The following is a 26,937-nucleotide window of genomic DNA, read 5'->3' on the forward strand; positions in this document are numbered from 1 at the left end:
AAAAAGGGGGGAGGAGAAGATTATTATTTCAGAGGAAGGTTGATGAATTAAGAAAGAAAATGAAAATCTGAGAAAGGGTGAGAAAAAGCAGCAATTACATCAAAGGGAGCGATCCTTTAAAGAGGCATTGTAGATGGGACAGCATCCTAAGGCAAATCTGATAGATCGATATACGAGTATAACGGTAAACCACAGATAGTCTGAATTTCCTGAAGGTTCCAGTGCCCCACGTAACTAGCGAAACGAAAAATGGAGAGAGAGAGAGAGAGAGAGAGAGAGAGAGAGAGAGAGAGAGAGAGAGAGAGAGAGAGAGAGAGAGAGAGCAACCAAGCATCACGTGTGCCTATTGATTTTTCTGTCGGTGCAAGTCCGGCCTTGTGTCAGACCTTCTCACGTGAGCAGTTGCATCACGTGATTCATAAGATCACGTGACATCACCTGTTTATATTTTCTCAGGTAACTGCCACCGACGCAATATCGTAATATAGATGTTTTGTTATGCCCCGTATGTTTATTGGATAACTTCGCATTTTACAAGTTTTTATTGAATTTTTGCCCACGCACAGGATTCCCTTTCTTTGAATTCCTGGTAGCGCTCCTCTCTCTCTCTCTCTCTCTCTCTCTCTCTCTCTCTCTCTCTCTCTCTCTCTCTCTCTCTCTCTCTCTCTCTCCACACACACACACACACACACACACACACACACACATATATATATATATATATATATATATATATATATATATATATATATATATATATATCAGTTTATACATATAGGCATTTGGGTGATTACTGTCAAAAATAATTTAAGAAAAGATTTTATAACTGTGCTGGATGTCAGAAATATTTTGGCTATTTCATACACAGTATATATATGTATATATATGTATATATATATATATATATATATATATATATATATGTATATATATATATACTGTTTATATATGTTTATATATATACATATATGTATATATATATAAATATATATATATATATATATATATATATATATATACTGTATATATATATATATATATATATATATATATATAAATATATATATATATATATATAAATATATATATATATATATATATATATATAAATATATATATATATATATATAAATATAAATATATATATATATAACTATATATATATATATATATATATATGTATATATATATATGTATATATACATATACAGTATATATAATGCTTATCAAAGAAACAGACAAGTTGCTCTTCGTCGAACGCATGACCTTTCAAAGCAGATCGGATCATTGTATAAAGACTCTTAGATGTTTTGTAACGTTTACGTAAATGTATCCTCTGTGTTAAGTGACGTGGCTTGTGTTTATGTAAAGTCTGGTGTTTGTGAATATTCTTTTAGGCTATAATGTTGCTTTGATATGTCATTTTCTTCGTGACTATAATACACAACTCTTTCTTAATCTATTTATCTCTGGATGTCGTTCTCTCCAGGTATTACTTATGTTATTACTTTTGATTGTTGCTTATATAATTCATTCTGGTGGCGATACCGACAATTATTGGTTTGCAAAGTTGTTTTTTTACCCCATGTTCTTCTACTTATTTTCATATAGTTCATTAACCTGAAGTAATACTTTTCTCTCGGGATATATGAGATAGATACATAATAATCACCATCTCCTCCTACGCCTATTGACGCTAAGGGCTTCGGTTAGAATTTACCAGTTGTCTCTATCTTGAGCTTATAAATAAAATCTTCTACTTCACGCTTCATGGTCCTCAGTCGTGTAGGCCTGGGTTTTCCAACTATTCTAGTGCCTTGTGTATCCCAGTTAAAAGTTCGGTGAACAAATCTCTATTAGGCATGCTCAAACCGTTTCCATCTACCCCTCACCATGATCTCATCCACATATGGCATTCTAGTAATCTCTCATAGTTTCATTTCTAATCCATCCTGCCATTTAAATCCAACTATTCTTCTGAGGGCTTCGTTCTCAAATCTGCAAAATCTGTTTGGATATTGTTTCATTGTCATGCCATGACTCGTGTCCATACTGTAACACAGATCTTACTAAACTTGATATAAAGCCTGATTTTTATTTGTAATTTCAGCAATTTGATTTCCAAATTTTACTTTACTTAGCCATTGCCTGATTTTCTTTTTTCCATCTTCATTAAACTCCAATTATAAAGAACCTGTATTAGCGATCATAGTTCCTAAATATTTAAATTATTCCACTTCATTTATCCTTACTCCTTCCAATGATATTTCATCTTCCATTGCATATTCCATTCTCATCATCTCTGTCTTTCTTCTATTAATCTTGAGACCAACCTCATGTGATATTTCATGCATTCTGGTGAATAAGCTTTGCAAGTCCAGTGGCGTTTTGCTAATAAGGACAGCGTCATCAGTATACTTTAGGTCTGCTAATTTCCTGTTACCAATCCAGTTCAATCCTTCTCCGCGATCCCCAACTATTCTATGCATTACAAATCCATGAGGAGGATAAACAACATAGGTAACAAGACATTCCCTTGGAGTACTCCACAGTTCACTGGAAATTCATTAACATTAACTTAGCACTTGGCATGCTCGTGAACAGACTTAATCAAATTTATATATTGAAAAGGAATTCCATAATAACGTAGGACTCGCCACAAATTGGCAGGTGCACACTATCAAAGGCTTTTTTCTAGTACACAAAAGACATCAAAAGTGGATTTCTCTATTCTACACATTGCTGTACAACATGTCTTAAAATTTAATCATTAGCCTACAACTTCTACCTTTTCTAAATCCTGCTTGTTCATCTCCCAGCTTATTATCAATCTTTCTCTCTGTTCTTTTTAGAATAAACATACTGCATGTTTTCATGACAACTGACGTAAGTGTGATGCCTCTGTAACTATTTCAATCAGTCATTTTTTTTTTTTATCACCAACACTCCTAGCTCCCATTCATCAGGTTTTGCCTTTTCATGCCGCATTCTACAAAATAATCTTGTAAGTAATCTGGGAGTCACTTCATTTTCTGCTAAAATCATCTCGGCTGTTGTTCCACCGTACCCAGAAGCTTTCCATCTGTTGAGTTTTTTAATGATAGCTTCGACTTCAAACACGCCGAATTAATTCATGGGCACATCAAGGTCATCCTTAGCTTCAGGTATATCAATCGAATTATTCCCTTCATATATCGTTTTCATGACTACATTAAACTTTCTTATCCAGCGTTGCATTTCTTCATCTTCTGTTGTTATAACAGATTCATCTCTCTTTTTGATTGGTATATGCTGCTTCTCTTTTTCCCCAGTGGAGATTTCTTTAATAATTCTATGAGCAATTCTTACACCATAGCCACTTCCTGAATCCATAGCTTACTCACCCTCATCTCCTTTCATGTACAAATATTCTCTCTAGTTATTCCTGGATTTTCTTTTAACTTCACTATCAATACTGGAATATTTAGCATGCTCAACCTTGTAATTTTCATCATTTCCTCGAAAACCTACAACAATCAATTTCTCGAAAACTTTCAACAATCAATTTATCTTTTTGTCTCCTTTTTGTAGTATCCCAAGTATCATTTGATATCCATGGTTTTCTCCTTGTAACTGCATATCCCAAACCTTCACTACGAACTGACTGATATATGTTCTTAATGTCACACCCTCTTTTAACATGCTTTTTTTCCACTATTTGTATGGGGTAAGCACGCTGGCCCTGCCTGACATCGCTTTAGACCCTGGTAGCAAATGTTCATGTATTATATGGTGGGATATAATAGATTGAATAGATATAAACAAGAGCTACTCTTCGAGACACTTGTGGGGGGGGGGGGGGGCAAAACGGTTCTCTTTTGGTATTCTTCTTTCAGTGGTTATTTTCCACTTGTTAAGAATAGAACAAACACATTGGCTATGGTAAACATCTCTTCTTGGAGAAGGCCACTCCAAAATCAAACCATTGTTCTATCGTCTTGAGTAGGGCCATAGCCTCTATCATGGTCCTCAGCTGTCTTGGGTTAGAGTTCGCTCGCTTGAGGGTACATTCAGGCACACTATTCTATTTCTTTCATTATTTATTTTCCTCACTGGGCTATTTTCCCGGTTGAAGCTTTTACACTTACAACGACAACAACAACAATAACATTGGAAATCGTAAATTATAATTTATTATTTTTGGGATGCTGTTTCATCACTAATCGTGTTCCTAAAAAAAGGCCATACATTTAGATAATAGTCACCTACCCCCCCCCCCCCCCCCCGTCTGCTAGTATTCTTATAGAATCCTTGACAATGATAGTTTTAAAATGTGGATTATCAAAACGGTGTTCAAGTCTTTCTTTTGAGTGCATGGTTATTTGGAGTATGTAACTTTATTTTGCTAAAAGAAAAATAACTTGCGCTTTTATTTTTCTTGCTTTTATTAATTCTTATCGATACAAAAATAGTGTTTTCTGTGAAATTTGCACATGAATTATCACTCACAAGTTTTCTTTACTTTTCATATCTTATCCCATACCCTATTTTTTTTTTTTTTTTTTATTAATTTTCATCAACGCTCATTACTAAATGTTGTCAATGAAGAAAGTTTCATTCCTGTTTCCTTTACGTCAATGACAGACGCATCTATACACCCTGTAAATGATGTCAGCTAATGTCCGGCTAACTTGTTTCAATCCTTTTGCTGCTGATTTTAATTTACATTATGTGCTGTAACATCCCAGTCCCCTGATACTTCATAGAGTTTTTGATTGGCCTATTTTTAATCATAATAATAATGATCATATTAATTCACATATGACTATTTATTTTTTTTGCTGAACACAAATCTCTCTCTCTCTCTCTCTCTCTCTCTCTCTCTCTCTCTCTCTCTCTCTCTCTCTCTCTCTCTCTGCTTATCAATAGAACGAGAGAGCCTGGAATTGACCATTGATGCTGTAAGGCTTATTAATAAACATCTACAGACAAGTCACGTGATGCCTGGTCGCGTGAGGGTTAGAATCAGTCACGTGCAACTAAAAGTGTGAATAACCTCGAAAACGATTGATATCAGTGTATAGAGCTATATTCGTTGTTTAATATTTGTTTGCCAGTTTTCATAGTTTTCTGTGTTACACGTAAATGTAGAATTTTGTTTTACGGGAATACGTATATAATTTTGTGTCTGAGTGCGATACGGTACTCTTTAGATAGATCACGCTTGTTCCTATAGAAACACAGGGTCACATACTTCATTCATACATACATGCATATAAACTATAAGATATATATATATATATATATATATATATATATATATATATATATATATATATGTATATATGTGTGTATATATGTATATATATATATATATGTATAGATATATATGTATAAATATATATGTGTATATATATATATATATGTATAGATATATATGTATAAATATATATGTGTATATATATATATATATATATATATATATATATATATATGTGTGTGTGTGTGTATATATATATGTATATATATATATATATATATATATATATATATATATATATATATATATATATATATATATATCTATACATATATATATATACATATATATATATATATATATATATATATATATATATATATATACATACATATATATATACATACACATACATACCTATATATATATATATATATATACATATATATGTGTATATATATATATATATATATATATATATATATCTATACATATATATGTGTATATATTAATATATATATACATATATATGTATATATATATGTGTGTGTGTGTGTGTGAATATATATATATATATATATATATATATATATATATATATATATATGTATGTATGTATATATGTGTATATATATGTATATATGTATGTATATATGTGTATATATATGTATGTATAAATATGTATATATATATATATATATATATATATATATATATATATATATATATATATATATATATATATATAAAACTAGTAAGATTTTCGCTTCTGGCAAGCTTAAGTTTAAAGATGAAAAAGACAGCAAGACGACTTCGGATCATCTTACATATTTATTCTACACGAACGTTTCGGGAATCCATTCCCATCATCGTGGTTACATAAAACACGAAATTATATTTACATCAGAAATTAGTGATATATTTTTGCTTAAAATTTCTTTGGTATTAAATAAAAATTAAAAACGGTTAAAAGAATAAAAATACAGACACTTAGATGGTATATTAAAATATGTGGCTAACTGAGGTCTTTTACAATTATGATAATAAAAACACTTGTGATCAAAATAGAATATTAAAAAACGAAAAATATACATATACGTAAATGAATGGTTGAACTTACTGTCAAGAGGTGTGGCTGAAAACTATAAGAATATTTGAGAAAATTCTTGAAGAAAATGCTTTAACTACGAAAAAAAAAAAATAGATCAACAAGGGGTGATAGGTAATGGCAGTTAGGCAATATGTAATGGTTTGGAGGTGGTTTGATTATTTAAGAGAAGGAGCGAAAGGCAATCGGATGTTTGGGAAAGAATTTCGAAATGGTTGTATTGGATATGAGTTTTACATGAGTTTGAGTGATTTCTTATTGAGGAAAATTCTTGGGATTTTAATATGGAACCAGTGCGATGACTGACACCCCTATGGGAATCGATGCGGACCTTCAGTAATCGTCGGGTAGACCCGATATAGTTTCCAAAATTACATTTTGGACAAGTATACCTGTAAACAACGAAGGACCGCATCAACTCCGGGAGGGTGTCTTTGAACCTGAAAAGTTTGCCAATATTTAAAGGTTTTTTTAATATAAACTTATAATTGACATATGGATACAGTGAGCTGAGGGCTGTGGTGAGCTCGTTTTTGAAAAGAAATTTTTTTACATATGGCCATGATACATACATACATTTATATTTAGGCTGAAAAATATCATTAAGGAATTTATTAACAATTTTGTCATAGAGGTGTGAAGGATAACAATTGTATGTTCGAACTGGCATAATTTCCATAAAGAAATTTTATTTTTAAAAACCTATCTTACATACAATTGTTATCCTTCACACCTCTATGACAAAATTGTTTATAAATTTCTTAATGATATTTTTTCAGCAATGATTGTTAAGTTATTTTCCAAGATGAAATGAAAATTGAATTGATTACGCAGAATCTTTTTAAAAATGGCATGATAAATAAGGATCAAGTGCCCCAAAATCTCTATAAAAGTGTTCCGTCAACTCAAATATGATTCGAAAACTAAAGAATAAGTTAAGAAGAATCATTACCTTTCTTAGAGATTATAAAGACGATACAGAATTCCTACGCCTACGTATCTAAACTTGGAGGTTTCTTATTGTGCAGTTGTGTGTTCTGTCACTATGGAAACTTAGGCTTCACAGCAGTAACGATCTGTTGTGCGTTTTATTCAGCTTTCAACTGATTTCTTAGAAACATTATAAAGGCGAATATACTTTTTAATACTTTGCATTTAGAATGAGAAACATGTTCCCGGTTACGGGTCGTAAGTCATACTAAATTTTAAAAGGAGAAGAAAAATTAGTGATAAATCACTTAATCGTTATCTGGAGACCTTTTACCAGGCATTGTAATCCCTCTCTATTAACCGAGTACCATAATCGGTTATTGAGTGTAGGAATCGCTCCTTTTAACAAAGCAAAGTGATTCAAACCCGTTTTAGCTGCTTTGACAGAAGAAAGTTTCTCCTGAACTACCTTTATGGATTATGCAGTGTTCATATCCATCTTTATTGTTGAATTACAAGAGATCTGATGCTTTGAGCCGTGAAATTATCTATGACACACTTGTTAACATAATTATGAGGATGCATGTATACCTTGATTTTAGAATATACTAATTTCAGTCTGTATATTCTAGATTAAATATGTGAGAAATTGTAATTAGAATAGCTTAAATGTGTTCGTAAGGTTATTTCTCTTTTGTTATAGACACTCATCGGGCATCTTATTAGTCTGATTCAAAACATAACGCTAATGATACTATTTATTTCCTTCTCTACAAGATAAATTAACACCGAGATTATCACGATGGTTGACACTCGGGGATTTGAATTTGCCTTCTTATTCCAGTGTAAAAAGTGTATCATCAATGTTTAAACCAAGCAAATATATTTTTCTTGCCTCTTGAATGATTTTAGTGGGTGTTTTCTGTAGAAGTTATTCTCTGTACTACAAATTGCCCTATACACTACTAAGAAAGCTTCAAAATGTGCAAAACCGGGCGGCTAGACTGATAAAAGGCATTAAACTAAGGGAGAGAATAACTCCTGCATTGATCGATCTACATTGGTTACCTGTTAAGGCTAGAATTGAATTTAAAATTTGCTTGTTGACTCACAAAGCACTTACAAGTGATAAGCCTAAATATCTTCGTGATTGCTTGGTCCCCTACCCTGAAACTACCAGCGCCGCTGTAAGAGTTAGACATGCTGATGACCCACATAGACTATTCGAAATTAGTGTGAATCATGCAATAGGAGGAAGAACGTTCAGTTATGCTGCACCGAGACTCTTTAACGACCTTCCACTCGATGTCAAGAATAGCAATAATGTGGCAGCTTTCAAGAAAAACCTGAAAACTTATCTTTTTAGAAAGTGTTATAATAGTGACCTGAAAACTATTAAGCCTGAATACAAATGCTAGCGAAATAACTGATTAGCGATACAGAGCAAAATATTAACTGGAAAGAAATTATTTTTTCACACACCAAGGCCCGCCTGAACAGACCTTTAGTGTCTGATGGAGGGCGAGAAATAAACCTGTAAAGTAAAGTAAGTAAAGTATCAGGGATGGGGTTGTTATTTAAAACGGATTTTGACGTAGGAAAAATCTAGTTTTGGGTGAGATAGCCATGTCGTCCTGATGGAAGGTCCTTCCGGCAGCTTCCTACTGTTATGGTGTCAGGGAGGGGGTTGTTATTCAAATATTTTCTATTGTGTTCATTAGAGGGGTATACTTGATCAATAAAGTGAATTGCCATCAATGTGTATATTCATATTCATGATTGGCTAGAAATAGAGATAAGTAAAACGTTCATAGCATACCATTTACTTCAAGTATGAGTAGTGTATGTAGATGGCTTACTTTCATCAGATAAGATTTTTCCAATGAAGGTGTAGAAGTAAAATTTCTCATTTTCTAATGTTAATCCAGATAAGAATAGAAAAAAAAAGTAGAATTCTATTATACATTTGTTTTCGGTTGGGATATTTTAACATCAAGTCGGTAATGTAAGAAATAAATATATTGGTTCAAACAAATTTCCGATTTGAAATTTTCTCTTTGGTTGGAATTTGATGAAGTAAGCGCTCTAGAAATGGTATAAAGTTCATTCTTCTTATTGAATTTGAGCCCAAAGATTATTTTTTTTTTTTTTGTTCTTAAGCTTCTATTTTTATGCATAATTAATAATGATAACAAGAGACAACCTTAAACAATGGTAGTGACAATATGCTATGTCTTTAGATATTTACAGTATATATTTCCAATTCATATACGATTGATTTTTTTTTCTAGTTACGTACGTAAAGCATAATTATCTTTGTTCGTGTAATCCCCAGTCGAACCCCCTTTTGATAAAAATGTTTGTTAAAGAAAATTAAATGTTACTAGTTATCTCTCTCTCTCTCTCTCTCTCTCTCTCTCTCTCTCTCTCTCTCTCTCTCTCTCTCTCTCTCTCTCTTGATCTGAATAGATATTTTCAGTAGCTATATTTTGTACTTCTATTATTACAGACAACGGCGTGTCATTATGAAAAGGTTTTGTTTTAATGAATCTTAAAAGGAATTGTTAAAGCGCTGTAGCAAAAGTGAAAAAAAAAAACAATTCGTGTCCTAAAAATACATTAACCCTGAAATATAACTGCAGCGAATACAAGTCTCTTTCATCTCCCTGACGATCCATCTACGTATAAGACAAATCGGTACAGGAATGCAGTGCAGCAGAAATAGAAAACGGAGGTTGCGTATCAATACAATAGTTGATCAAAATAATATATTGCAACCTTTTATTTAGAGGTCCTTTGTTCCAGCCCTCCACTTGCCGCATGAATAGGCCCGCACGTGAATGACGCATTCCCACTATCCTTACATCACGTGTTTATCTGAACAGGTAACAGATTTATCCCAGCTAGAAACTTCGAAGTTTACAGTTCACCTCCTCTTGGAGACAGAAGGTGAAAACATCTTTTTGTGAAGGGTTTACAGAAAAAAATGGGTCGTATGTTACGTGTAAAAAGGTTTACGTTTAGAAGATTCTTTCCTTACTGCGTGTGCGGAGGTAGCTTGTGTCACGTGCACATGATACAGTGTGACTCTTAATCAGGTAGAATTAATTAGAATGAGACTTAATTGATGAGATATAATGATCATGCATATATTTACGCTAATTAGTCGTAAAAGACGATTAAACTTTAGCAAAGTATTTATAAGTGCTTTTATGAAAAGTCATGATTAGAATTGCCGATAAATGTGACTTGACATAGGCGTGCGAGTCATCCTTGCTCTGAATATATATTTTACTCCTCGCAGAGTAGAAGTTTTTATGTCGGAAGCTTTAGACAACAGAGTCATAAGTAATAATAAAACAAATTATCTGTATATTCTTTGACATATTTCAATTTAGGTTATTAGGCTGCTGTGACGTCCATCTTAAAGCCAAAAGAGCATCATTAAAACTGTCAAGGTTTTTATTGACAACGTGTGTAAGTTCGATTATGGTCATGTAATGTATTCGTCTCCACTTATAAATTTCTTAAATATCATTAGTAGTAAGGATTCAATTTAGAGCCAAGGCCTCTGACAGTTTCTTTTTATGCCTGCATTAGTGTTTAGCTTTTAAGCTCTTTCCCTGTGAAATTTTTTTTTTTCCTATTTTCATTCCATTCTTTGGTGAATGCTTTAAATATTATACCGACCAATTAGTCCTCTCTTTTCAAAGTGATCTTGGATAATGTTTTTCTTATGTGTAACTCTTCACTGAATCAAATACAAGCTTTGTTCTTCAAATATTCCTGCTCATAACCGCAACAGTTATTCAAAATTTACCAATTCATTATCAAGAAAGGGCCATGAGTAACATGATTTGTAAAATTTCACGAATAAAAGTTGGACGGGCTTATAATATGTGAATATTCATTCATCATAATAAAATGTAGTCAAAGAGCAGAATAATCGCTAGCATCTATGCCGCACAGTCACCTGTTAGTCAATCCTTGATTATTCGGAGATTCCATCCCCGAAAGGAAGATAGGTGTCGGTCCTGCTGTTAGCAACTAAGATGTGAATCAAGGAAGATTTGCCTGTATCAAAAAATTATGGAAACGTCAAGTACTATGCTGAGACCTTTGTTGTTATCGTAATTTACTCTTAGTTTTTACACGTGTTTTACCTTATTTTGGTAATGGATTCTGCTTATTACCTTACACATCTCTTAGAGTGATGGGTAAGTTTTAAGCTAAAAATACACCCTTTCAAACTAGTGGAATAGTAAAATAAAGGATCAAAACGTAACTTTTGTCGAACAGAAGGATGTTAGGATACATAAAGAAAATTGAAGGACAAAATAATGAAATAATTTTTTGTGAACATGTTCGTGATCCACTCACGTACGAAGAACAAGATTGAACGTGGAGAATATTTCATCAATTGCCGTCTGTATATTCCGTATGTTAAAAAAAAAAAAAAAAAAAAAAAAAAACCTATATTTAAAGTCTTCGGTCCATAAGAATACTAGAGCAAGGGGTATTAAGTGTGAGTGGTTGCGGTTTGAAAGGGAAAGTTGTCTGGTATTTGAATGGTTAATAGAGAGAAAATTGGGTTATTTTGTCTACTGAGAACTAATGAGTCTGAGCTGAAAAGACTGTGCTTATATGAAAAGGACAGAGTGAAATATATAACGGTAGAAAATGATTGAGCATGAAATGTCAGGAAAACTCTAGGTTCGAGTCATCTGATATAGATACGTTATTTCTTGGGTTGTATGATTAAAGTTGAATGTGACTGAAACAAAAAGTAGTTGTATTAAAAAGCTAATATCGTCTAGGTATAAAGAAGTAATGAAAATGAAAGGTTTTTCTTGGAATCGGAATCTTTGCCTGACTGGGTTTGGAAAATACGAAAGGTGGGTTATGCTGGGACATTGAAGGTTTTGTGTGGACAGGAAGAAACGACATTGTTGGTAGGTATGAACTCTGTGGAATACATGATAATAAAGTCCTGTGGAAATGTTTTAAAATTTGTTTCAACGTCGGAAATACATTTTCTAATGAAGACTATGAAAAGAGAAAATGGTGAAGGAAAGAGTTTGTTACATTATGTGTTAATAGATGGAAGAACGAAGTTGATGATTGTAAGGGTAAGAATAAGAGTGAATGGAGCATGGAGAATGGACTGGAGCAAAAATCCAAATAGATATATTTCAAGTCTTCTAAATCGACATATACGCCAGATACACATAAATAACCTGTTTTATCTCTGTTTGATAACGTAAAAGCAACGAGGTTTGGCAGTTTTACCCTAAAATCGGTTACACAACTTGTATGGAGAAGTATCTCTTTTATCTAGTGTGTCTTCACGAGTTTTGCGGAAGATATTTTCTAATGGAAGAGATACATAAAATGTTGAAAACTTAAGGAAGTTACAAAAAATCGTCCGTTTAGGAAGATTTGCAATAGAATAAGTATATTTGCGTGGCTATTACTATCTACAAGATCGTTCGTAATTAGCCCAATATAAACCATTTTGTGATAGCTACAATTATCTTTCAAAAATCCCATCTGGACTCGCAAAAGTTTCCCGGTAACGATACCCTTCTGTGCGTCGTATTTTACTGCTCAGTCCAGCAGGCTCTAGGAGAAAGCCAGAATGTGTTATCATATAGCCAACAACTAAATGAGAACAAAACCCAGATGATTCGGATCACCCGCACAGCATTGCCGGTGGTCAATAAAACGGGAAAGAAACATGATTGCAACACAAAGAAGCGGCTACTCTACGACGACCACCACGAGGTAGCTGCATAAGAATGAGTATATCCTGTAGTCTTAGATAAGGCACAACTTTATATATATATATATATATATATATATATATATATATATATATATATATGTATGTATGTATGTATGTATGTGTGTGTGTGTGTGTGTGTACATAGTAGGTCGAAGACAGTTTCTTCTCACCATCCAGATCTCAGCATTGATAATGTTTCTTTAACTGTATGCGACTCTTAAAATTTTAGGTGTGGTTTTTGATAGAAAATTCACTTTTGAGTAACACATTCAGTCTGCTTCTTCTTCAGATGCACTAAAGAATTGGCTTATTGAGGAAGTCCTCCAAGTAAATAGGTGATCAATCTATTATGAAGAAACTTTTTAATTCTTTCATTCTGCCTTGTTTCTAGTATTGTCCTATTGTCTGGTTCTAAGGTGCTGAAACTGAAATTAATTTGTTGGACCAGTACTTTAGGTCTATTAAATTTTTTATTCCAGATCTAGACATTAAACCCAATCCGTCGCCCTGCTGCCAGTAACTTCATCGAGATTTAGGGGGGCCATTTCCTCCACACCCAAAGTTCTTGTAACTCCAACAGGTTGCTCATCCGCTTATATAACCGTTGGCAAAGATGTATTGCTAAGATATACCGCCTACCACGGTACATATATATATATATATATATATATATATATATATATATATATATGTATGTATGTATGTATATTGTGTATATATATGAATATATAGATATATATATGTATGTATATTGTGTGTATACATGAATATATATATATATATATATATATATATATATATATATATATATATATATACATGTATGATTTATAAACAACATATGTATATCATGTATATTATATAATAATGTATACATGTATGATTTATAAACAACATATATGTATATCATGTATATTATATAATAATGCATATGTATTTATTTAGTATGTATATATATATATATATATATATATATATATATATATATATATATATACATATTTATGTATATATATACATACATATATATATATATATATATATATATATATATATATATATATATATATATATATATATATACACAGGTTTATATACGGCATATGTATGTGTGTATATATGCATTTATATATAGTACTAACTATCAAGCTTTCTGACTTTGAAAAGAATGAATTTGTGCTCATTATTTTATCTTTTTCCTTTCTTTTTCGAAAGTTTTATCAGCTTCATACTTTTTCAGAGACGTTTTTTATCCAGTTCTTTCTTACCTATGTAAAACTTTTTAACTAACGAATGACGTTTGCATTTGAACATTTCTTCTACTTCAACTAATTGTATACTCTATGAATTAGTATCCTGATGCTCAGTTTGTTTATAGTATTTTCCTTCACTTGCACCAATTCCAGTTTTAACTTTTAAGTTGTTTGAATAAGATGTTACTCTAATATTTTTATAATATATTTATTTTAATTGCATACACTACTTTGAATTGATAATTTTGTAATTAATCATTATTTGGTATGCGTTGATGGTTTCCAAGTTAGAAGAGTAATCGATAGCTGGAAGGTTTTTTATTTCTATTTAAAGCCACCATCGTTAATCTACAGTATGTAACAACGTGTGTCGACGATCACGCGATGGTGTTATCGTATGATGTGGCCTTGTCGCCCCACTTGTAATACAGACACACCTCCGTTTAAAGTGGGAAAACCTTCTTACTCTATTTAAATTCTATTTTCTTCGAATAAAAACGTGAATTACAAGGTAAGGGATGAAAACTAATTTCGATTTGAGGTTATTAGCATTTTTGACAAAAAAAAAAAAAAAAAAAAAAAAAGGGCATAGATGTTATTCCAAAATAAGGACTCTCGTACATCGCCTTTTCAATGGGGCCCTTTGATAATCTGTATATCATCAATTTATGTAATTACATCTCCAAAAGTAGTCAAAAGTAGCCTACCAATTTTCAGCCAATGTTCAGCCATTTGAAATCTGTTCTTTTCAAAGTATAATTCTCTGAGTTCCCCCTTGAGCTCGTTGAATATGAAACCAACCGATTTAATGAAGAAGGAAACGTTGTTAGCACTTAATCAAGGCTTTGATTATAAATTCTATTTCAGAGCTGTTTTAGACACGGTAGATTTTGATTAACACAAAGAAGTTATAAATTTTATGATTGTGGCTTTAGGATCACATGGCAGTGTTGCACTTGGTAAATGTACCAAGATTTTGAATCATAGTGCTTTTTCAATAACTATTTTCACATTTATTAATCAGAAGGGAAGGGAAACCTCTTGCTAAAATTACCTCTTGGTTTTTGTAAATGTATCTGGGAGTACAGCACTACCATTTAAAGAAACACGGACGGTCACACGAAAAGTAGTTTAATTGTAGGTCTTATGAAGTTGAGATGTTGAAAGAAAATTGTAATTTGAGTGATGAATAGAATTTACGTTTTAGAATTATGGTTTCAAGTAGATAAAGTAATCATATTTCTCTTATTTTGATAATGTAGATTTTGTTTTAGAAGCATAAATTTACTAGGCCAAAGTAATGCATATTACAACAATATCAAGGAAATTTGCATAAAATATATGTATAATATTGGGATTCCATCTCCTCTGTTCAAGAATTGATTTTATTAAGCTGAAATTAGACAAAGTGAGGCGGGTTTAGAGTACTTGTCCTTCCATTGCATGCACATACTGTATGCTATATCTATTACTCGTCAGTTCAATTAATCGTGAAAGGCAGCTGTTACAAGAGTAATTGCTTGTTCATACAGAATGCGATATTTTTTTTCTATATTTTACAAGGCATGTTAAGATATGAATTACATTATTTTTTATCAATAAATTAATGATGATTGCAAATACAGTAAAAGATATCAGACATTTAAATGTGACGAGTGCTACCCATAGAGTTTTTTTTTTTTTTTTTTTTTTTTTAGTTTTTTCTATTTTTCCCAGTACCCAAATCCAACTCTCTCTCTCTCTCTCTCTCTCTCTCTCTCTCTCTCTCTCTCCAAGTAGCGAGTCAGGAAAAGTGCTACTAGTTTTCTGATTTGGAGCAGACCTAAATGTGTAGGCTACTCGATAACTCTCTCTCTCTCTCTCTCTCTCTCTCCAAGTAGCGAGTCAGGAAAAGTGCTACTAGTTTTCTGATTTGGAGCAGACCTAAATGTGTAGGCTACTCGATAACTCTCTCTCTCTCTCTCTCTCTCTCTCTCTCTCTCTCTCTCCAAGTAGCGAGTCAGGCAAAGTGCTGCTAGTTTTTCTGATTTTGAGCAGACCTAAATGTGTAGGCTACTCGACAACTCTCTCTCTCTCTCTCTCTCTCTCTCTCTCTCTCTCTCTCTCTCAGCAAGATTTCGTATAAGCACTGAGTCATACTGAAATGAACAGAAGTTTCAATTTTAAAATATTAAAAGCAAACTAGAAAATGTGTTTTAAAGAGTAGACCCAAGCGATATTTACGAATTATGTATCAAGCCCCAGTATGAACATCTGTGTATTCCTTTGTATGAAATACAAGTAATGATTGACAGTAAAATTATGAACATTTATTTAGATATTTGATCATGGGAAAACAGTAACCTAGTCATATGGTATGCAATCACGTGTGACTATGTTGCACTCGACTTTTGCAACCTCTCTCTCTAACTTTCATTGCTGTTAGTGATCCTGCCATAAGGACATCTATCTTTATGAAAAAGATGCTTGAAATCGCTAAACCAACAGGAATAGCTTCAAGGGCTAAAATGTTATTTTATTATCTGGGTGTTTATTGCTCCAATTTTTATACCCTCTTTTTATCGATTTCGTTTCAAGATACTTCTCGGTCTCCTTATATTCTTCACGGTTGACGTCACGGTGATCTGACGTCATAGAGGCCTTCGGCAAATGCTGACATCAGCATTTATAAAAATATCTCTTAGCGCACACATATGTTTGTAATTTTAACAGAGGAAATTATTGGATTCATGTGTTTTTTGAGGTACTATGAAGAGTTATGATAAGCGTTCTACTAATGTTGCGGCAGCATTACCCTCTCAAATTCCATGAGAGTTCGCTACTATATTGTGTTCACCTCTTCTGTGTAAACCGTTCCTCTTCCCTTAAAGTCGCGTGAAGCGTAGATCACGTGCAATTATTCCCTCACGTGACCTCTTGGAGGATGGGACTAAATTTGTGTGGTGTCTTGTTATTGAGAGAGAGAGAGAGAGAGAGAGAGAGAGAGAGAGAGAGAGAGAGAGAATTATCTATACCTACGTGTGTTTGGATTTCGCAAAATATTTTTTTTTCCTCTACGATAAAGTGGTTAGAGATTCAACTACGCATCTTCGTTGTTGTGGGTCCATATAAATTTATTTATATTTGCTGTTCCCCCCCTAAATCCTGTAGAATAATCTCTTGTATTATAAACTTCATAATATCTCCACGGATTTTGAAAGAAAAAATATTATTTGATTATCAAAATGCATTAATACATACAGCTACAGCTGTATGTTATGAGAGTGAGCTACAAAAAGTAGAATTATATTAGGTTAAGAATTGGAGCACTCTCTCTCTCTCTCTCTCTCTCTCTCCTCTCTCTCTCTCTCTCCTCTCTCTCTCTCTCTTTTTTTTTTTTAAATGAGCAATTTCATATTTAGCCATTATTCCTATAAACGATAATCCCTGTTAGAAATTGTGTTATTAGGATCATATCGCTAAGCATTTTCTTCATGCAGTAATTCTAAACATAAATTACTTTCTTGATATTTTTTGTTCTCCCGGTGAGCCAAACCCCCATCATATCTGTCGCTCATAATATTCTCTCTCTCTCTCTCTCTCTCTCTCTCTCTCTCTCTCCTTGATACAATCTCGTGAGCTTCTCTCTACGTCGTGTGTATGCATTTTAAAAGGGACAGACAGGGCAGTTTCAAGAAAAAAAAGATAATACAATGTGTTGGATGTTGCTAGTTATACTGAAGGTGCCCTTTTCCTTGACGTTCTACCCGTCTGCCATCCTTCTGTAGTTTCTCTCCTTCTCTCCACCTTCTCTTTCTCCTCCTCCTCCCCCACCGCCCTGTGCCCTTAAAATGTCCTCTGCCCTCTTTCGCTGGATGCCCTACAGAAAGGATTCATACTGACCATGCTGACTGGACTTCAGTACTAATATTACTAATGCAGTTCTCACAATAAATGCCTTCTCTCTCTCTCCTCTCTCTCTCTCTCTCTCTCTCTCTCTCTCTCTCATTGTAATCTACCATTACATAAATTAATTCAGTGTATGACAGGGGCCTTCGAACAATAGATGATTTCCATATCGTATGAGGCATAACGGTTTACAAATTGGTAATTTTTGGGTTTGACATTATATCGAATCATTCATAGAAACCTTTTCTGGTGTAATATAAAAATCGTTGCAACTTAGCGTAAGAGGAGAAAGAATATTCTCACTTTAATCAGGACTCCATTTTGCTAATTGAAAGTGAAAGCTAATGTATTTTACGTTGTCATATTTTCTTACTTTATTGGCGTCTGAAATAAAAAGTAATTTAGGATTTTATTGTCGACGTTGTTTTTGCATCCCCCGCTCTTTTATACACATAAATGTGTAACATTGTTTATATCTTATTCATAATCTTGTCTAAGAATATATATGCGCTTGATATATAAATATATTGTGTATATATATATATATATATATATATATAATATATATATATATATATATATATATAATCATAATTACTCATCCAAGGGTCCACACTAAGTTCCTTTAATTTAATAGTGCAGGTTGTTCCATGTACCACGAACCCAATCCACATTATTATTCAACACTTTTCTAATATACATCATCATCACCATTGTTATTCTTTTGAGAGTATATTTACTAAGTCGAAGTGATTGTACGATGATGATGATAAATTTTATTAAGTAGAGTCTAGACATCGTGATGATTTTATAGCACTTATCGTACTACTAAATCAAACCTATATAAAGTTAATAATCACCAAAAGTACTATCCTTTTACATAATTCTTTATTTAGAATTTTAACCCGATTAAGTGTTTTTTTTTTTTTTACTTGAACATCCTAACAGGCAATCCAGTTCGTTCAGACTCGCTATTCTTCAAAATTGTTACTGAGTATTGAATAGTTTACAAAATATATTACGTTGTGTGAAAGTATTTTTATTTTACATTATTATTATTATTATTATTATTATTATTATTATTATTATTATTATTATTAGCTAAGCTACAACCCTAGTTGGAAAAGCAAAATGCTATAAGCACAAGGGCTCCAACAGGGAAAAATAGCCTAGTGAGGCAAGGAAATAAGGAAATAAATAAACGATATAAGAAATAATGAACAATTAAGATAAAATATTTTAAAAACATTAACAACCTTAAAACAGATATTTCATATATAAACCATAAAAGGACTTATGTTACCAAGACAATTAGGGTTGTGATGTTAAGTACCAAAATATGCCAGAATTTGCAAGGTTGGCTCTTCTGTGTAGGTATAGAAAGACACTTGGTTATCTGTCGACTGAGAATTTCTATCCAATTTCCTTTGATTAGCTGGTCTCACTGAGTGTAGGGGATCTGTTCATCAAGTGTCCCAGTTTTGTGGACCAAAAATTCTTGTCTCAGAGGGCTGGAATGAGGATGGTAGCTACCCTTTCTCCATGGTTCTGTGAAGTTGTGTGTGCGTGTGGTTTTTTTTTTTTTTTTTTTTTTTTTTTTTTTTTTTTTTTTTTTTTTTTTTTTTTGTAAATCGATTGGTGTATATGGACTCGTTGTAGGAGTGGGTTTTTTCCAAAATATAATCTGTGAATCAAAAAGGAATATTAAAAGATAGTATTGATATAAGGCATGGCTGTGTTTAAGAAGTATATATCTAAGGAATTAATAGACATGAAAAGTTATAGTCAAGAATTTAGAAATATGATGAAAAGTTTTGATCAAGAATTTAGAAATATAGATTTTTATCGCCACTTTTCCTGGTGCTCATAGCCATTGTTTAACATTATAATAGAATACAATACGTTGAATATGAACTTGAATTGATTAGGTATTTCAGGCAATGCCTGATCAATTGTAGGTTTGTTGTTTTTAGATAGGCAACCAGTAGAATTCTTTTCATTGGATCATTGGCTATGTTTATTACAAGTACAGTCCGAATAGAGACAGCCACATTTATTCCAGCTGAAATCTGTATTTATTGATGCCGCACATCAACTGTACTGTAAAAAATGTTTCTGTTGGCGAATATCAAAACTGTGATGATTACACTCGCCAAGCTGTTATCGGTTAAGTTTCATACCAAATGCTTATTGGTTTGTTGTTCTCCCGCTGCTGAAAATCATCATGTGAGCAGTATTCGTAACTTCACGAGAAACCGAATAACATTACTCTGTACTGTAAGCTATTACATTCGATAAAAGATTTTAATGAGCCCAATCTTGTTTCCGAAATTAATAAGGGGATAATATTGTCTGCTGACGTATTTCTAAATAAGAAACCAAATAAACAGTTGTATTTTACTTTATTATATAAATTGAATTATACTGTCATCATTCATTTCAGTTATATATATTCTAAGATTGAAAAATGGTAAAATTCCTTTAAATTTTTTTTTTTTTTTCATTTTCGAAGTCTCTTGACATAATTCGTATGCACAAAGTAGTATCTATCTTCAAAATAATTTAATTTTAAAAGTTGTTTTACATTAATAAATATGGCTGAAAAATAGCTCACGGATTTTTTCGTTTCTGTTGTAATTTTAATAACTACTTATTTTTTCTAAATAACACAAAATATTAAAAGTACACTAACATATAATTGGTTGAAAACACGGCTTTCTTAGACTTTGAATTTAATTTTGTTTTAAATCAGATTTATTTTCAACAGCGATAACCCACCGAGGAAAGTGGGGTTAGTAGAGACATACTGATTTGAACGTAAGTGGTGCTTATTTTTGTCATTATTCTTCATTATGGTAGTATTATTCAATATATATACTTTATATATATATATATATATATATATATATATATATATATATATATATATATACATACAAGTGGGAAATCCACTGAGATCCATTATTTCACAAATGATATTCACATCTCACATATTGGCTAAGGTGCTAAATAACATCTTGATGCCTCACACATCAGTAGGATATTCATTGAAGTCCTCGGTAGAATTCCTTGATATTTTTAAAGCCATAGAACCCAACCAAGACATTATGTCTATAGATGTGGAAAAACTGTTCACCGGTGTTCCTTTTCAGGAGACCATCCAAATCATGTTAGACAATATCTATTACAGATCTGAAAAAAAGAAAAAAAAACTTCTTATTCCTAAAGAATTGTTGAAAGACATGCTTGAATCCTGCTCAGTCGAACCCATTTTCTCACACAGATGAGAACTCCTTTGCCAGGTAGATGGCGTAGCAATGAGATCCCCACTTGGATTTCTCTTTCCTAACATGCACATGACTGCTGTGTAAGATAGAACTTTCAGGAGTCACAAGAAGCCTCTGAGCTATGCAAGATATGTGGATGACATCTTTATCGCAATTAGAAGACCCGATGAACCAGAGGAGCTTGCCAGTTCTTTAAAAACCAGTTCAACCCTAAAATTCTCTTCATTCCCTTGATGCCCTTATTGAGAAACAACAAACCCGGTATGCCAGACCAGTTCATAAAATCTTTGAATGTTGGCTGGTGCCTCAACGCAAAGGGAGAGTGCCCAGACTAGGGTTTAAACTCGAGGATGTGCCTTGTGGTCATTACCTTGAATACTGTTGCCTTTTATCTTAGATTACCTTGAAAATTTTCCAATTTCCTTAAATTTCAAGCTAGTTAAGCCGAAATTACCTTAGAATTACCTTGAAACCATGGAAATTACCCTGGTCCAGACTCATACAACCCCAGTGTTTGGAGAGCTATCCGAGTAGAATTGGATAGTATAAGATATTAGTTAACTAGCAATGGATACCCCAGCAACATCAAAGAAGAAATAATAAGGATGAAAATAGATGAGTACTGCACACACGCCCGGAACTCGGATGGTGGCAACAAAGACATATTTCTCTATCACAATGTGTACTATGGAATAGCCTACAGACATGAAGTAAAACTTCTTAAAAGAATCATCAGGTGTGGTAAATACGGAGAAAATACAGCAAGCCAATCTTGACGACTGCCCCTGTGATGAAAAACAATCATGCGTCCAGAGTACCTAGGAATCTAAGACTAAAGTAGTTTAAATGTTCAGATGCTTTGAAGGTAAGTGTAAGCCATTCAAAATATGCTAAGGAGGAGAATTCAAGCTCACCACAATAATGGGGCCAGACATCAGTATTTCGTTGATGCACATGACTAAAACCTCAATTAAATGATATTATCAAGGACACAGAAGTTGTTCACGAGGAGTATGACTATGGGAGGCAGGTAATTGCTAAAGCAATGTTCATCAGGATGCAGCAATCTGTTTTGAACATTAAAGTTTCTTCAGACTATGTTCTCCCCTCCAGATGGAGGATATATAGCACCATGCCATCAGAACTTAACCTGAAGTGTTAACAACTGATGTTTTGGGACTATTAGGAAACATAATTTTCTCCAGCCGTATAAAGCTGTATTATGTATCTAGATGTCATCAGTAGAATTATAATGAATTTTTGTCGAAATTGTCTTCAAATTTTCTTATTTTTAAAGTATTTGATGTTTTTAGATATCTTTTAATTTTTGCTTGTTTGAGTCTCCTACCGTTACATACGGATGAGGATTTCTATGTAAATATGCCTTGACGAAAGCCATTAGTTATGGCTGAAACGGCTGTTGGCTAGAATTGAATATATGAAGCAGCACAGTAACAAATTATGTCTTTTCTTTCAAAATTTTATTCCCTGAAGACAAGAAAGGATATAGAAAACTAGAAAGTTGTTGCTTTAAAATAGTTGACGCCATATGTTAGTTAGCATTTAATGAAAATACTTTAAGAGAAAGACTCTCATAAACAGTATATGTATATGTAAATATATATATATATATATATATATATATATATATATATATATATATATATATGTATATATATATATATATATATATATATATGTATATATATATATATATATATATATATATATATATATATATATGCATGTATGGAGATTCTGACCTCTGGAGCTTACATACATGGAAGCCCCCCCCCGCTCCCCCAAAAAAGAAAATCATTTGAATATTAGTATTACATAGACTCGTCAAAAAGCCTACTCATGTTGTGAGCAACACGGCTGGAACTGGCAAGGTAGGGGCTGAGAAAAAGTGAGAGTCCTGATTGTTAGGGAGTGGTTGCCATATATGATGACCTTGGAATCTTGGATAGTGTTATACTTTATTGTCTAATGTATTATAAATTACTTGTCATCTTATGAAGATATATTTGACGCAGTTGTGATAGAATGATGCGTAACACATTCATTCAGTAGGTGTGGTTTTACTAATAAAAGACTATGGCAACTCAGTCCATTGTTGTTACTGTTTTCCGAGATCATTACAACACAATATACAGTAGTATGCCGTAATGGGTTATATTGCTTAACAAAACGGTATAAATATTACGGAATAGTTGAGTGTATATATATATATATATATATATATATATATATATATATATATGTGTGTGTGTGTGTGTGTGTGTGTGTGTTTTGCAGTTTGTTTTGTGAAAATATGAATTGACGAATAACATACCGTAAAAGATTATCGGTAAATAGAGTTGAAAATTAAACTGTCAATTTCTTCCTTCCAGGCTGGTGTTACTCCGGAATATGAACGTGGGGAAAGGTAAAGTGTTATATTCCGTTTACTTGTTTCTAGAATATAGTATTGAAATGTTTTCTGCTCTCTCTCTCTCTCTCTCTCTCTCTCTCTCTCTCTCTCTCTCTCTCTCTCTCTCTCTCTCTCTGCACTGCTATTTGTTATTATGATCTCAGACATAGACTGGGATGTTGAAAACTCCGTAGTGAGAAGTTTCGCCGATGACACAAGAATAAGTAGAGAAATTACTTGTGATGAAGATAGGAACTCACTACAAAGAGATCTAAACAAAATATATGAATGGGCGGAGATAAATAGGATGGTATTTAACTCCGATAAATTCGAATCAATAAATTATGGAAACAGAGAAGGAATGGTGTATGCATACAAGGGACCTAATAATGAGACAATCACAAACAAGGAAGCAATTAAAGACCTTGGTGTAATTTTAAATAGGAATATATTATGCAACGACCAAATAGCAACACTGTTGGCTAAATGTAAAGCAAAAATGGGAATGTTATTCAGACACTTTAAAACAAGAAAAGCTGAACACATGATTATGCTTTACAAAACTTATGTGCGTAGTACACTCGAGTACTGCAATGTGATATGGTACCCACACTACCAAAAGGATATTGCGCAAATAGAGAGTGTACAAAGGTCCTATACTGCTAGAATAGAAGAAGTTAATGACCTTGACTACTGGGAAAGACTGCAATTTTTAAAACTATACAGTCTAGAAAGGAGAAGAGAACGCTACATGATAATACAAGCATGGAAGCAAATAGAAGGAATTGCTGAAAACATCATGGAGCTTAAAATATCAGAAAGAGCAAGCCGAGGTAGATTAATAGTGCCAAAAAGCATTCCAGGTAAACTGAGAAAGGCGCACAGGACATTAATCCACTACGCACCAGCATCGATAATGCAGCGACTATTTAATGTGCTGCCAGCTCATCTAAGAAACATATCAGGAGTGAGCGTAGGTGTGTTTAAGAATAAGCTCGATAAATACCTAAGATGCATCCCAGACCATCCAAGACTGGAAGATGCAAAATACACCGGAAGATGCATTAGCAACTCTCTGGTGGATATACGAGGTGCCTCACACTGAGGGACCTGGGGGAACCCAAACAAAAAATAAGGCAATAAGGTAAGGTAAGGCTCTCTCTCTCTCTCTCTCTCTCTCTCTCTCTCTCTCTCTCTCTCTCTCTCTCTCTCTCTCTCTCTCTCTCTCTCACACACACACACACACACACACAAGTGGTGTTAGTGTGCGTAGATTAGGTGCATCAGTACCTTTTGCATTCCTTTTGTATATTTCGTAAATACTTTTGGGAAAATGAAATGACAACTAAGGTTAGTTGTACCCTCCTGAGACTGTAAAATAAACTATCATTTGTGTTTGCAACGCCAATCCTCCGAAAAGATCCTTTTCCCCCATAAGTTAACATATTCCTTTCTCTCCTAAAATCTAAACACGTTTCCAATCATGGAATCGTTACTACACATTCATATCCAAATTTTTATTAGGGTGAGCAGGGTTTCAATCATTTGGTCATGGAACAATTGGAACGTATCTAAACAATCTATCACTATAAAGATCCGCTCTTTATTAAAGTTACATTCCCATACCTTCCAAAATATGACGCCTTATTATTGTAGAAGCCACACAACTGTATAACTCTGCAAACAAACAAGCAAACATAGCAAGGCCAATATGTAACTGCCTTGTCTGTTGTTGGTACCAATATGGAAGGAAGAATTTATTTTCATTTCTGAAAACTAAGAGACCATAAGCGTAAGGCTTATCTCTTACTTCCCTTATTCAGATAAATTGCCTTAAGGCCCAGACGTTATTTAGTTGTAAGTCATTACCGTAAGGAACATAGTTCCTAAAAAATTTTGAATGTAAAGTTGGAAATTCCACCTTTAGGGCTAAAATCTGTTCGTAATTAATGCTACAATAGTGAAAAGTAAAGACATTGAATTGCATGCATTAGTAAATTAGGCTGTTAATAAGAAGCCAAACCTTACATTTAGTATCACCCTAATACTTAGTCTATTTATTTTGGCTTAACTTTTACGTCCAAATCAAGTTTTATGAGTGACTATTAGAGAAAGTTTAACAGGTTTTACTTATGTTCGTTGGCTTAAGAAAGACCTTATGATGGACTTCAGTTAATAAAATGCCAATGTTATATCACCTGTAAACAAAGATTATTAATTAATTGTTTCTTCAGTGTTTACTTGATAATCAGTATCCTATTGATTTACCATCCTGAATCTTTAAACCTAGTCATTTCATTCTTGATACTGTTTCCTTGACAATACGGATCTTTGTGACAATTCCTTATGCTAAAAGGATCGATTTTACCAAGGAGAATGAAATTGTGATTGAACATATATTAACCTTAAAGCCCGGCGTTAAGTCCCGTCAGCAACCTTACGAGGTTCACTGTGTGCATCACGAAAAGGCTTGGCACCATGTCTTCCAGACCTAACTGTGCCCAACATTTTTGGCCTTCTGCTTTACCTCCGTTCCTGATTCATTTCTAACATATTCCAATCCAACTCTTTTTAACTTCTACTTCATTGTGCGATTGTGGGGTTTCCATCGATTTCACCTAGTTACCGAACGGCCTACCCGGTCCAAACGGAAGCACCATGGACTAACACTCCTGAAATAAAATTAACCACACTGCGTAAATTAATCGGCCGTGTATAAAACTACAATGTGCATATTTTTTTTATGATGACAGATAAATCGACTTCCTGCAAAACAGAAGCGGTGTTTGAAGTACTTGTACTCGACCTCATTTGAAAAAAATAATTTTTGACAAAGCCTCATATTTATATAATTGACAAAGTAGAATCCATTCATTGGGATTTCTTGAAAACTGGGCCAATGAGGCTAAAAACTTACAATATTTACTGGAAATTTATGTATGTATTTATGTTTGCAAAGAGCCAATAAGACTTGTTTTGCCCTATCGAGACATTTTATACAGGAAAATGTCTTATTTTGGTGAAACGTGCCGGG

At 33.1% G+C, this 26,937-nt stretch overlaps 1 protein-coding gene across 13 annotated transcripts in view; it reads left to right on the forward strand.

The window, feature by feature from the left end:
* LOC137616392 (defense protein l(2)34Fc-like) overlaps positions 1-26,937 on the forward strand; it is a 1,552,671-nt gene that overhangs the window by 1,094,316 nt on the left and 431,418 nt on the right. For all 13 annotated transcript variants that reach the window (XR_011039414.1, XR_011039413.1, XR_011039415.1 and 10 more), the window contains one exon: positions 23,884-23,918. Coding sequence is in view for 4 of the 13 variants with exons in the window: in XM_068346094.1 (XP_068202195.1) it covers positions 23,884-23,918 (35 nt within the window). In the remaining 9 variants the exon portion in view is untranslated. The remainder of the gene's footprint in view (positions 1-23,883; positions 23,919-26,937) is intronic.

This window comes from Palaemon carinicauda, chromosome 22 (assembly GCF_036898095.1).
Source record: "Palaemon carinicauda isolate YSFRI2023 chromosome 22, ASM3689809v2, whole genome shotgun sequence".
NCBI classification, from domain to species: domain Eukaryota; kingdom Metazoa; phylum Arthropoda; class Malacostraca; order Decapoda; family Palaemonidae; genus Palaemon; species Palaemon carinicauda.